This window comes from Oncorhynchus gorbuscha, linkage group LG05 (genome assembly GCF_021184085.1).
Source record: "Oncorhynchus gorbuscha isolate QuinsamMale2020 ecotype Even-year linkage group LG05, OgorEven_v1.0, whole genome shotgun sequence".
Classification (NCBI taxonomy): domain Eukaryota; kingdom Metazoa; phylum Chordata; class Actinopteri; order Salmoniformes; family Salmonidae; genus Oncorhynchus; species Oncorhynchus gorbuscha.
In genome coordinates, this window is record NC_060177.1 from 38,796,661 (window position 1) to 38,811,866 (window position 15,206).

The window sequence follows — 15,206 nt, forward strand, 5'->3', positions numbered from 1 at the left end:
CTCGATCTTGAACAGCAGGTGAACAGCAGGTTGCCTCGGGAAGGCACTTGAACCAAACAGACTCAGACACCTGCTCACCACGCAGCATCTGAGGGAAACACGACACGACAGGGCAAAACATAGACACAGCACGGTGAATATAGACAAGGATCCGACAGGGCAGGTACGGAAAACAAGGAGAGAAATAGGGACTCTAATCAGGGAAAAGGATCGGGAACAGGTGTGGGAAGACTAAATGATTGATTAGGGGAATAGGAACAGCTGGGAGCAGGAACGGAACGATAGAGAGAAGAGAGAGCGAGAGAGTGAGAGAGGGAGGGGGAGAGAGGGATAGAAAGAGGGAAAGAACCTAATAAGACCAGCAGAGGGAAACGAATAGAAGGGGAAGCACAGGGACAAGACATGATAATTAATGACAAAACATGACAGTACCCCCCACTCACCGAGCGCCTCCTGGCGCACTCGAGAGGAACCCTGGCGGCAACGGAGGAAATCATCAATAAGCGAACGATCCAGCACGTCCCGAGACGGAACCCAACTCCTCTCCTCAGGACCGTAACCCTCCCAATCCACTAAGTATTGGTGACCCCGTCCCCGAGAACGCATGTCCATGATCTTACGTACCTTGTAAATAGGTGCGCTCGACAAGGACGGGAGGGGGAGGGAAGACGAACGGGGTGCGAAGAAAGGGCTTGACACAGGAGACATGGAAGACAGGATGGACGCGACGAAGATGTCGCGGAAGAAGCAGTCGCACAGCGACAGGATTGACGACCTGGGAGACACGGAACGGACCAATGAACCGCGGAGTCAACTTACGAGAAGCTGTCGTAAGAGGAAGGTTGCGAGTGGAAAGCCACACTCTCTGGCCGCAACAATACCTTGGACTCTTAATCCTGCGTTTATTGGCGGCTCTCACAGTCTGTGCCCTGTAACGGCAAAGTGCAGACCTCACCCTCCTCCAGGTGCGCTCACAACGTTGGACAAACGCTTGAGCGGAGGGAACGCTGGACTCGGCAAGCTGGGATGAGAACAGAGGAGGCTGGTAACCCAGACTACTCTGAAACGGAGATAACCCGGTAGCAGACGAAGGAAGCGAGTTGTGAGCGTATTCTGCCCAGGGGAGCTGTTCTGCCCAAGACGCAGGGTTTCTGAAAGAAAGGCTGCGTAGTATGCGACCAATCGTCTGATTGGCCCTCTCTGCTTGACCGTTAGACTGGGGATGAAACCCGGAAGAGAGACTGACGGACGCACCAATCAAACGACAGAACTCCCTCCAAAACTGTGACGTGAATTGCGGACCTCTGTCTGAAACGGCGTCTAACGGGAGGCCATGAATTCTGAACACATTCTCGATGATGATTTGTGCCGTCTCCTTAGCGGAAGGAAGTTTAGCGAGGGGAATGAAATGTGCCGCCTTAGAGAACCTATCGACAACCGTAAGAATCACAGTCTTCCCCGCAGACAAAGGCAGACCGGTAATGAAGTCTAGGGCGATGTGAGACCATGGTCGAGAAGGAATGGGGAGCGGTCTGAGACGACCGGCAGGAGGAGAGTTACCCGACTTAGTCTGCGCGCAGTCCGAACAAGCAGCCACGAAACGGCGCGTGTCACGCTCCTGAGTCGGCCACCAAAAGCGCTGGCGAATAGACGCAAGAGTGCCTCGAACACCGGGATGACCAGCTAACTTGGCAGAGTGAGCCCACTGAAGAACAGCCAGACGAGTGGAAACAGGAACGAAAAGGAGGTTACTAGGACAAGCGCGCGGCGACGCAGTGTGCGTGAGTGCTTGCTTAACCTGTCTTTCAATTCCCAGACTGTTAACCCGACAACACGCCCATAAGGAAGAATCCCCTCGGGATCAGTAGAAGCCACAGAAGAACTAAACAGACGGGATAAGGCATCAGGCTTGGTGTTTTTGCTACCCGGACGGTAAGAAATCACAAACTCGAAACGAGCAAAAACAACGCCCAACGAGCTTGACGGGCATTAAGTCGTTTGGCAGAACGGATGTACTCAAGGTTCTTATGGTCTGTCCAAACGACAAAAGGAACGGTCGCCCCTCCAACCACTGTCGCCATTCGCCTAGGGCTAAGCGGATGGCGAGCAGTTCACGGTTACCCACATCATAGTTGCGCTCAGATGGCGACAGGCGATGAGAAAATAAGCGCAAGGATGAACCTTATCGTCAGACTGGAAGCGCTGGGAAAGAATGGCTCCCACGCCTACCTCTGAAGCGTCAACCTCGACAATGAATTGTCTAGTGACGTCAGGAGTAACGAGGATAGGAGCGGACGTAAAACGTTCTTTTAGAAGATCAAAAGCTCCCTGGGCGGAACCGGACCACTTAAAACACGTCTTGACAGAAGTAAGAGCTGTGAGAGGGGCAGCAACTTGACCGAAATTACGAATGAAACGCCGATAGAAATTAGCGAAACCTAAAAAGCGCTGCAACTCGACACGTGACCTTGGAACGGGCCAATCACTGACAGCTTGGACCTTAGCGGAATCCATCTGAATGCCTTCAGCGGAAATAACGGAACCGAGAAAAGTAACGGAGGAGACATGAAAAGAGCACTTCTCAGCCTTTACGTAGAGACAATTCTCTAAAAGGCGCTGTAGAACACGTCGAACGTGCTGAACATGAATCTCGAGTGACGGTGAAAAAATCAGGATATCATCAAGGTAGACGAAAACAAAGATGTTCAGCATGTCTCTCAGAACATCATTAACTAATGCCTGAAAAACAGCTGGCGCATTGGCGAGACCAAACGGCAGAACCCGGTACTCAAAATGCCCTAACGGAGTGTTAAACGCCGTTTTCCACTCGTCCCCCTCTCTGATGCGCACGAGATGGTAAGCGTTACGAAGGTCCAACTTAGTAAAGCACCTGGCTCCCTGCAGAATCTCGAAGGCTGATGACATAAGGGGAAGCGGATAACGATTCTTAACCGTCATGTCATTCAGCCCTCGATAATCCACGCAGGGGCGCAGAGTACCGTCCTTCTTCTTAACAAAAAAGAACCCCGCCCCGGCCGGAGAGGAAGAAGGCACTATGGTACCGGCGTCAAGAGACACAGATAAATAATCCTCGAGAGCCTTACGTTCGGGAGCCGACAGAGAGTATAGTCTACCCCGAGGAGGAGTGGTCCCCGGAAGGAGATCAATACTACAATCATACGACCGGTGAGGAGGAAGGGAGTTGGCTCGGGACCGACTGAAGACCGTGCGCAGATCATGATATTCCTCCGGCACTCCTGTCAAATCGCCAGGTTCCTCCTGAGAAGTGGGGACAGAAGAAATGGGAGGGATGGCAGACATTAAACACTTCACATGACAAGATACGTTCCAGGATAGGATAGAATTACAAGACCAATTAATAGAAGGATTATGACATACTAGCCAGGGATGACCCAAAACAACAGGTGTAAAAGGTGAACGAAAAATCAAAAAAGAAATAGTCTCACTGTGGTTACCAGATACTGTGAGAGTTAAAGGTAGTGTCTCAAATCTGATACTGGGAAGATGACTACCATCTAAGGCAAACATGGGCGTAGGCTTGTCTAACTGTCTGAAAGGAATGTTATGTTTCCGAACCCATGCTTCGTCCATGAAACAACCCTCAGCCCCAGAGTCAATCAAGGCACTGCATGTAGCACCCGAACCGGTCCAGCGTAGATGGACCGACATAGTAGTACAGGATCTAGATGAAGAGACCTGAGTAGTAGCGCTCACCAGTAGCCCTCCGCTTACTGAAGAGCTCTGGCCTCTTACTGGACATGAATTGACAAAATGTCCATCAAATCCGCAATAGAGGCACAGGCGGTTGGTGATCCTCCGTTCCCTCTCCTTGGTCGAGATGCGAATACCTCCCAGCTGCATGGGCTCAGTCTCTGAGCCAGAGGAGGGAGATGGTTGCGATGCGGAGCAGGGAAACACCGTTGACGCGAGCTCTCTTCCACGAGCTTGGTGACGAAGATCTACCCGTCGTTCTATGCGGATGGCGAGAGCAATCAAAGAGTCCACACTGGAAGGAACCTCCCGAGAGAGAATCTCATCTTTGACCACTGTGTGGAGTCCCTCCAGAAAACGAGCGAGCAGCGCCGGCTCGTTCCAGTCACTAGAGGCAGCAAGAGTACGAAACTCTATAGAGTAATCCGTTATGGATCGATCACCTTGGCATAGGGAAGCCAGGGCCCTAGAAGCCTCCCCACCAAAAACTGAACGGTCAAAAACCCGAATCATCTCCTCTTTAAAGTTCTGGTAATTGTTAGAACAATCAGCCCTTGCCTCCCAGATAGCTGTGCCCCACTCTCGGGCCCGGCCAGTAAGGAGTGAAATGACGTAAGCAACCCGAGCTCTCTCGCTAGAGTATGTGTTGGGTTGGAGAGAGAACACAATATCACACTGGGTGAGAAAGGAGCGGCACTCCGTGGGCTGCCCGGAGTAGCAAGGTGGGTTATTAACCCTAGGTTCCGGAGGCTCGGCAGGCCAGGAAGTAACAGGTGGCACGAGACGAAGACTCTGGAACTGTCCAGAGAGGTCGGAAACCTGAGCGGCCAGGTTCTCCACGGCATGGCGAGCAGCAGACAATTCCTGCTCGTGTCTGCCGAGCATGGCTCCTTGGATCTTGACGGCACTGTTACGAGCCTCTGTAGTCGCTGGGTCCATTCCTTGGTCGGATCCTTCTGTTATGCAGGTGAATGAGGACCCAAAAGCGACTTGGCGAAAACAGAGTTTTTAATCCAGTAAGATACTTAACAAAACAAAAGGCATAATACTACTCGTAAAGACGAGAACAGACTGGAGACTTGATCAAGAACTGCAGGTTGCCTCGGGAAGGCACTTGAACCTAGCAGACTCAGACACCTGCTCACCACGCAGCATCTGAGGGAAACACGACACGACAGGGCAAAACATAGACACAGCACGGTGAATATAGACAAGGATCCGACAGGGCAGGTACGGAAAACAAGGAGAGAAATAGGGACTCTAATCAGGGAAAAGGATCGGGAACAGGTGTGGGAAGACTAAATGATTGATTAGGGGAATAGGAACAGCTGGGAGCAGGAACGGAACGATAGAGAGAAGAGAGAGCGAGAGAGTGAGAGAGGGAGGGGGAGAGAGGGATAGAAAGAGGGAAAGAACCTAATAAGACCAGCAGAGGGAAACGAATAGAAGGGGAAGCACAGGGACAAGACATGATAATTAATGACAAAACATGACAATTTGTGTCGGAAAATAGCTAGCAAGTTAGCTTGGGTGCCTGACTGCTTTTTTAAATATATTTTTTTTAATTATTATTATGAACGAAACAAATACAAAACCAGACATTTACAAAGAAGTTGTACGCTTCCTGAAGTCTATGCGCATCTCTTTGGTCTTGTTGGTATTGAGGACCACACCACTCTACAAAGTCATCTAGGACTGGGCTATAATGTTCCTCATCATCATGCAACAGGCTGATCAAGGCAGTGTCATCAGCAAACTTAATGAGGTGTCTGTCAGGATGGGAACGAGTACAACTATTAGTGTACAAGATGTACAGGAGTGGGGACAAAACACATCCCTGAGGAGAGCCTGTGTTGGTATTGCATATGTCCGACACGTGGGGACCATAGCAGTCAATCATTCATTATTCTTTACCTTCTCAGTCTCATCTGAATGTCGTAAAATTGTTGGTTATCTGCATGAACCCTAGCATAGATTATGAATCAACAACATACAAATTGGCTTAATTATTTATTTACTAACTAAATAATCACAGAAATACATTTTAAACAAACAGTAGATATTGGTTACTAACAATGATGGAAAAATCCCTAGTGGGCTATGCCAATGTGACGGCTTCGTAGACAAAGGGAAGGGGGTGTGCACTGAGAAAGAGTGGGAAAGACAACATGGATTCATGACACACAGTCTATAGTTATATTCATTGAATTGCTATTCCTTTGCACACTAACGGTGTGTACAATGTATATGTATTTACGCCCGTATGTCATTGTTGTCTGTTGGAATCCCCAATCGTCCTCAATCATCCTCAATCATCCTGTAGGGTTCATCAGAGTCTCTGGTTAACTTTCATTGAAGTCACAAAGTATTTCGTGGTGGTGAGGGTAGGCAACATCAACTCTGCCACGCTGACCCTCAACAGGGGGGCCCCACGGGTTTGTGTGCTTAGTCCCCTCCTGCACTCCCTGTTAACCCCATGACTGCGTGGCCACGCACGACTCCAACACCATCATCAAAATTGCTGATGACACGATGGTGCTAGGCCTGATCACCGGCGACAATGAGACACTCTACAGGGAGGAGGTCAGTGACAATAACAACCTTTCCCTCAACGTCAGTATGACCAAGGAGCTGATCGTGGACTACAGGAAATGGTGGGGAGAGCACGCCTCACATCAACGAGGCTGTAGTGAAACAGGTCGAGAGCTTCAAGTTCCTCGGTGGTCAAATCACTAAGAACTTAAATTGGTCCACACTCGTTAAGAAGGTGTGACACCGCCTCTTCCCCCTCAGGAGGTTGAAAAGGTTTGGCATGGGCCTTCAAAATCCTCAAAATCTTCTACAGCTGTACCATACCATTAGAGCATCTGATTGGCTGCATCACTGCTTGGTATGGCAATAGCACCGTCCTCGACCGCATGGTGCTACAAAGGGTGGTGTGGACAGCCCAGTACATCACTGGGGCCGAGCTCCCTGCCATCCAGGTCCTCTGTATCAGGCGATGTGAAAGGAAAGCGCAGAAAATCCTTAAAGACTCCTCAACCCACCTGTTCTCTCTGCTTCCGCAAGGTAAGCATCAAGTCTGACACCAACAGTTTTTTTGTTTTACCTTGTTATTTTTAGTATTACATTGGTATTGATTACTGGTTGGGGTTAGAGCTTGCAAGAAAGGCATTTCACTGTACTTGTGCATGTGACATGAAAACTTGAAACTTGAATATAAACAGCAACACCACCCCTTTGGCATTCCTGCCACATCCCTGAATATGTTGTAACCATGTATTGCTACCACTGTATCATCAAATATATTATCTAATTGATTTTCAGAGATAGTATATGAATGTTATCTGTTACTACTCGATTTCATGAATCTTGTATCTTAGATAATAATAATAATAATAATAATAATAATAATAATATTATTATTATTATTATTATTATTATTATTATTATTATTATATTACTACTCGATTTCATGAATCTTGTATCTTAGGCTACTTATGTTAATGTGTGCTATTTTTAGCGCTTTCTGGGATTCTTGATTGTTTTTATTGCTTTACTTGGAGGCTTATCAGACAGTGATATTTATGTTTGAGCTGATAGTGGAGGGTGAACTGCACACAGTGGGCTTCCTACTAGGGCACACCGCCTCAGTGCTAACAGTATTAACTCAGGTTCATAGACGCGTGATTCCTGCTGACAATAGCTGTTGGATTGACAGAGGCATTCAGGGGAATTAGAGGAACATACATTAGGTTACTTACATAATGATTTCCAACTCCCCTTGAACAATGTACATTTGCAGCAGCACTACAACAACTCAGCAACACAATGATAACGATCATCTGTGCAGGGTTAGTCACTGATAAGTAATTGTCTCAACGCGGCCTTGAAATGTGAGCACCAAAGTGATTTGGATGGAATCTGTCATTCCTGTAGAACATCCTCAGTTTCCAAAAGGTGTCAAAGTTATCATTAAAAGTTAGGCCAGCAAAGCTACAGTAGACATTTCTGTTGCCTTAATTGGTTTAGGTGACCCCTCGAGGACCGATGGGAGGTGGCGCCCGATGACCCAAGTCAGCCGTAGAATCTATCGTGGCTGACGAAGTCTCAGACACCCTCACGGTCCGATGAGGGGGAGCTCTGTAGATCTGAACCCGAGGTAGGATCCCCCTGTGTTGGAAACAAGGTAGAGGACGATGGCGCGGCAACCTCCAAGGCCAGTACTCCTCAGCCAATGAGTAAAGTTGTTTGATTTTTAGAGATGGGGTGCAGTACCCCTCAACCAAACGGTATAATTGGTCTGTGTGGATCAATCAAACCCCCAACTCTAATGTTGTAAGCATCTTGCTCCAATCAAGTGAGCAAATCAGTACCAGAGATGTTATGTTGCAGTATCCCTCAGCCAATCGATAAAGGCGCCACTCCTCTAGACACATTGTTTTAGCCAATCGATAAATAAAGAGGTCCATTTTTGAAAGAGTTTTACTCCCGAGTCCCAACCAATTAGATTGCTACATGACACCATGTCATACATAACTGATTGACCAAAATCAATTGTTTTCTCTATCCTCTATTCCACAGTTCCGCTACAAGAACCGAGTCTACAGGCAGCCCCATGTGGAAGAGAAGCAGATTGCCAAGCTTCACACCAAGGTGAGTGGTGTGGACAAACTTCACACTCTGTCCCAACAACCAGCTGGGGTCTCACTGCAAACATGCACACAAACACACACACATACACACACTGTTGGGAGCAACAGAATTGCTGGAGTGTCACTTTATCTCACTTTATCTCACTGTCAACACACAGACACACAAACATATTGAGTTATGTCAGCTGTTATCTCTGTTAGCCTCTGCAGTCTCTCTCTAGTATCCTGTCTGCATGTCTCTCTCCACTCTCTACTCTCCAGTCCGCATGTCTACTCTTTACTTTCCGTAAGAGTCAAGGAGGCATGTCATGTATATTTCATGTCTCGCCTGTGCCCACTTTACCTGGATCCTTGTGCATCTGCTCACACATGCACAAACGCCCGTAAGCACACGAAATAAGCATTTTGCATATCTGCCCCCTGGTTCATGTGGTGATATGGAGAGAGGAGGTTGGCAGTTATTTGCTCCACAGGTGTCAACCACAGAGGTTATTATTCAATGGACGTATATTTCATGACTCGCCTGTGCCAAACTTTACCTGGATCGTTGTGCACGTGCTCACACAAAATATGCATTTTGCATATCTGCCCCTGGTAAAATGTTCACTGGCTGTATGAGGAAAATATTATGAATACATGTTAGATAACAATAATGAGTCAATGACAAAAGTAACTTGATGGCGTGTCCTTTCCTTTCTAATTGTGTTGTTATAAATGTGTTTATGCTAAAGCAGTGCACACCTTTGTATTATGAGCCAATTGAGCAATACTAATGGAAAACGAAGGGAGAAGGAAACAGAGACGATGGGAAGTGAGCTCATGCTGGTTTCTATACTGGTGTACAGTTCCATGTATTGTATTTCTGACACATGTAGATTGACTCTGTGATGGAGCAGATGTAGGTGTATACAGGTTCACCCCTTACTATGTTCTGCTCTTTCCTCCTCCCTACATTTCTCTCTCTCTCTACCTCCATCTCTTCAAAGATTCTTATTTTTGTCCTCTCCTTCTCTCCCTCACCCTTTCCTCTCGAACAGCCCTCCCTCCTCCCTCTTTTCTACTTCTCCATATTTTCATCGTCATCCTCTTCTCCTCTCCTCCTTTCCTCCTCCTTTCCTCATCTCCTCTCTTCCTATTGTGTTTTGGGAGCTGTTCTCTTATCTATTTATATCTGGCCCGGAAAGCAGATGAGAACACTCATCCCAACTTGCACTCCATGCTCCAATCAGCACACCCCAATCATTCAATCTCTCTCTCTTCTCCTCTCTCCCCATTCTTATGTCCCTCTTGTTCTCCCTCCTCCATATCTCTGACCCACACATGCACGCACACGCACACGCACACGCACACACACACACACACACACACACACACACACACACACACACACACACACACACACACACACACACACACACACACACACACACACACACACACACACACACACACACACACACACACACACACACACACACACACACACACACACACACACACACACAGACACACACACAGACACACACACAGACACACACACACAGAGACATTCTCTCTCTCGCTAATTCTCCTTTTGTTCTCGCTCTCCATCTCCAGGCCAACTTGAGAAAGTTTATGGACCTCATCCAGCACCACCAGGTGGAGAAAGTATCTAGGCTGCTGGAGAGAGGGCTGGACCCCAACTACCAGGATACAGAGACTGGTGGTAATACTACACACACACACATGCACACACTCACACATCATGAACACAGGTGGTTTGACATAATCACAGTGCTAATAAGATAGATGCTGCTGAGAAATACCCCCGTGGCTCCTCGCATTTAAATCCTCCCACCCACTACCAAGACGGCACAACCTAGGCCCTGATCAATCCAAATTGGTTTTTAAATTAACACACAGATCAATGGCGACTCCACTCAACTCTACTCAGAGATCTGTACCATTAGCTTAGGGGAAAGAGGCCATATGCCTCCCTGTGTGGTGTATACAGAGTTAGCAACAGGGGATAAGAAAAGGGTAAGAGGGAGCGGAGATGAACATACAGAGTTCAGAGAAATCTGTTTGAGATTGCTGTTACTTATACTCTATTAGAACTGCACAAACTACCTTCGCTATCAGTCCAACCCAATGTACTCCTTCTCCTACAAAGCATAATTTTACTGGCATTATGTACTGCCAGAATGTACTCCAATGCTCTGCCCATCAATTCACTAAGAAATGAGGGTATTTGGGGACTAAGAGGGGGGTTAGTTCAGGTTTTAAAGCGATCAGTGCAGCTATTGGAGGTATTAGGGCAGTAAAGGGGTCAAAAGATTTTAAAACCTGAGATTTTAATGAGTTTAATGAGCTGGGGACACAGCATTGTGTGAATAAAGTACTGGACAATCTGGATAAATGCAGAGCAAATGATGCCTTTTAGTTAAGGCTTATAAAGAAGTACGTAAAGGAAACCGGTGTTAGGGCTTGTAGCAGGGAAATTGAAGGGGTATTAATGGGATATAAGTGGTATTGGTAGATTAAGCCTTGTTGCTGTGAGATTGAGGGATAAGGGCAGCTTGTAGAATAGCGCTCAATTATAGAGCTCTGGCTCGCTATTGATTTTGGCTGTAGAAGTACACACACAGACATGGACATAAGCATAGCTAGGCACACACACACGCACGTTCTGTTCTAAATCCCAAGCTAATTACATCACAATTACATTGGGCTCAGATGTAGGTCGACACCAATTGACCCCAAAGATTTCCACCCACTGTGTCGCCCAGACACCACCTCCCTCTGTCTCTCATGCAATTATTTTCTATTCCATATTAATTTGAATTGATGGAGTGCATTTCCAAATCTCACAGAGTAATTGGTATCTTTGTATGCCTGTCTTAAAGGTGTAATGTGGAATTGCTACATCCAGGTTTTGGACTTTTGGATGAATGATATATGCCTCGTCAGTTTACTGTCGTACCCCATCAGTGGTTAAAGCTATCATTTTGATCTCATGGATCATGGATGGTCAGTCCTTGGTCAGTCCTTGGTCAGTCCTTGCATCCGTAGCCCTGTTCATTCATTTGAAAGTGGTTACATTTCTCCAGCCATTCCTCAGCTGTTTACCAAAACAACTGGTGGGATTTCCCGCGTTGTTGTTTTGAATTTGCAGATTGCCCCTTTAAATGAACGCACTTTGCCACGATGACACTTTCAGTGTTGCAGTATCATTCATAACAACCGTATACCGCTGTACAGTAGGACATGGTCTGAGCCTGCTATATGATTGTTTGTTTTTCTATGTTGTTCAGGTCTTTTAGTAACACAGTAGATAGAGTATGTTAAAGGCCAAGTGCAGTCAAAAACACGATATTTGAAGAGCTATTTGAAAAGAAATGCCTGACATTTCAGCCTGTTTTGGTGGGAGGGAGTTTTGGCCTGCCTGGTGACATCAAATTTGTTGATATACCAATAAGACAGAGATTTCCAAACCAAACCTTTCCAAAATTCTTGCTTGAGAAATTCCTCTTTGCTAAGAAGCTATTTGTGTTTCTTTCTGGCCATTTTAATTGAAAACAATCACGTTTCTATCCAATTTGCGACAGATTTTCACACAAATGTGATGTGTTTCCACCAAACAGACTTTGCGCCTAGTAATGTACATAGAAATCACTTTTGCCGTTAAATTCCCATGTACCAAATGAAAAATACAAGTTAAATGGGTTTCCATCATATTTTCAACTCCACTGATGGTTTTGTCACAAAAACGTTATATAGCAAATGTTCCCACTCTGGTCTTGACACATACGCTTTAGTCAACAGCTCACAGATACAGTGTGGGGAAGCTACCTAAATTATGAGATTATCATAAATAAAAGAGATATTATTTGTATTTGTATTTGTCGAAAGGCAGTCGAGCATTGATCACCAGAATAAGACCCTCAACGTTTTCTGGAACATCAAAGAGCATCAAGTTAGTCACCTTGCACTTTCACCATCCTGTGAAGTTCATCATAACTTATTTCATCTGTCGTTTAATAAAATGCATGCTTTCCCGAGTCGTAGTGGGAGGACCACACAGCATATCATCGCGTGACTCCCATGTTTACTTCGAAATGATGGTTATTATATCAACATTTGAGCATAAAGGCTTTTCCAAAGCCATTTCTCGCATTATTCACTTTAACGGAACAAAAAGAACCCACCATGTCGAATGAACAAATGATCTGTCTGCATTAACAAATTGTACCAGCAGTTTCCATCAGACCCAGTCGTGACTTTTTTCATGCGTCAAGAAATTCAGCCTCATGGAATGGTTGGATGGAAACGTGGTTCGTAAGGTACTTAATTGCTACCCGGAAATGGTATTGAGACGGAAGAAATATGGCTACTATTGTACCTTTAACCAATGTGTCATGGCCATCATAAATCCACTTATTGACCCGTGGACGGACATCAGTCTGGATGGATGAGTGGTCGAGTGTGGATGAATTGATGGGATTTTGTGTGGCTGCAAGTGATTGGATGATGAATGACACTGACAGAGGTAGAGAAAAGTGAAGATGAACAATAGAGTTAAGGGAGGACCACTTCGATTCCGGAGGACGTATGGCTGTGTAAGCACAAATTAATGGTCTTATTGTCACGCCCTGACCGTAAGAGAGCCTTTTAATGTCTCTATTTGGTTTGGTCAGGTTGTGATTTGGGGTGGGCATTCTATATTTCGTTTTCTATGATTTGGTGTTTCTATCTTTCGGGCCGGGTGTCTATCGTTGTCTCTGATTGGGAACCATACTTAGGTAGCCCTTTTTCCCTCCTGTCTTTGTGGGAAGTTGACTTTGTTTAGGGCACATAGCCTTTGAGCTTCACAGTTTGTTTTTGTAGTGTTTATTGTTTTGTTCGGCGTCATTTTGATTAAATAAAAGAAAATGTACGCTCACCACACTGCACCTTGGTCCTTTCCTTTCAACAACCGTGACAGTTATCACCATCACTGCTGATCTGAGTTTAATTGATGCACATTATTCTCTCCATGTCTATGTTATGTTCTGTTGTCTGTTCTGTTCTCTTGTCTGTTCTATCTTGTCCTGTTCTGTTCTTTTGGCTGTTCTTTTCTGTTGTCTGTTGTGTCTGTGTTGTGTTTCCTCTATGCAGTGGTGTAAAGTACTTGAATAAAAATATTTTTCGTCTACATCTGGTAGACGCCAACTTGCAGAGCGCCAACTTCAAAAAATATTTAATTTTCATGAAATCACAAGTGCAATACACCAAAACACAGTTTAACTTGTTGTTAATCCAGCCGGCATATCATCATATTTCAAAAAGGCTTTACGGTGAAAGCAAACCTTGCGATTATGTGAGGACAGCTCTCAGCAGACAAAACATTACAAACAGCTAGCAGCAAAGTAGATTGGTCAGAAAAGCAATGCAATTCATCACTTACCTTAGATGATCTTCGTATGTTTGCACTCACGAGACTCCCAGTTACACAATAAAGATTCTCTTTATATCCAAAAACCTCCATTTGGTTGGCGCGTTTTGTTCAGTAATCCATAGGCTCGTGCGGTAACGACGGGCAGACAAAAATTCCAAATAATATATATATATATAATAGAAACATGTGAAACATTTTTAGTAATCAATTCTCAGGTTGTTTTTACAATAAATAATGAATAATATTTCAACCGGACGGTAGCCTTTTCAATAGAAGAGAGAAAGACGAGGTTTCGCTCCCGGCGCCCGCGCATGCACAAATCTGTGGACATCTGGCTATCCACTGACACGATGTGATCATTCTCATTCACTTTTCAGAATAAAAGCCTGAAACTATGTCTAAAGACTGTTCACACCTTGTGGAAGCCATAGGGAAAGGAATCTGGTTGATATCCCTTTAAATGGAGGATAGGCTTGCAATGGAAAAGAGTAGTTTCAGAAAAATAGCACTTCATGGATGGATTTTCCTCAGGTTTTCGCCTGCCATATCAGTTCTGTTATACTCACAGACAATATTTTTGACAGTTTTGGAAACTTTAGAGTGTTTTCTATCCTAATCTGCCAATTATATGCATATCCTAGCTTCTGGACCTGAGATATAGGCAGTTTATTTTGGGCACGCTTTTCATCCAAACATCAAAATACTGCCCCCTAGCCTAAAGCCTAAAGAGGTTAAATAAAGAGGTATATTTAAAATCAAATACTTTTAGACTTTTACTCAAGTAGGATTTTACTTTGTGACCCACGTTTTTCTTTTTTTTCTTTATTTTCTATTAAGTATTCTTTACTTTTACTCAAGTATGACAATTGGGTGTGGCCCCAGAGGCAGAATAATTTTAAGACCCATGATCTACACTGTATCCTGTCTATGTCATTCTACAGAGACCCCCCTGACATTTGCGGCCCACCTGGATAACGTGGTGGAGATCATAAAGATTCTGAAGAATGGAGGGGCCCACCTGGACTTCAGGGCCAAAGACGGCATGACGGCCCTACACAAAGCTGCTAGGTCTAAGAACCAGGTTACTCTGACGGTACGGACACACACACAGCCACTCACACATGCATACTCACATGAACACACACAACATTAACCCTGCCACTCTTATGGTTACCCATACATTGTATTGATACGTATTGTATTTGTGTTAGGGTTAGGCCCCTACTCTACTACCACATATCTACAACACAAAATCCATGTTTGCGTGTGTGTATAGTGCATATGTGATTGTGATTGTGTATGCATTTGTCTGTGCCTGTGTGTGTGTCTCTTCACAGTCCCCGCTGTTCCATAAGGTGTTTTTTGATCAAGATCTAATGTCAATGTGTGTGTGCCTGCCTGCA

General features: G+C 45.4%; 1 protein-coding gene across 1 annotated transcript in view; it reads left to right on the top strand.

Moving 5' to 3' along the window:
• LOC124034872 (SH3 and multiple ankyrin repeat domains protein 2-like) overlaps positions 1-15,206 on the top strand; it is a 177,076-nt gene that overhangs the window by 8,921 nt on the left and 152,949 nt on the right. The window contains 3 exon segments of the mRNA XM_046348281.1: positions 8,317-8,388; positions 9,984-10,092; positions 14,745-14,896. Coding sequence (XP_046204237.1) covers positions 8,317-8,388; positions 9,984-10,092; positions 14,745-14,896 — 333 coding nt within the window.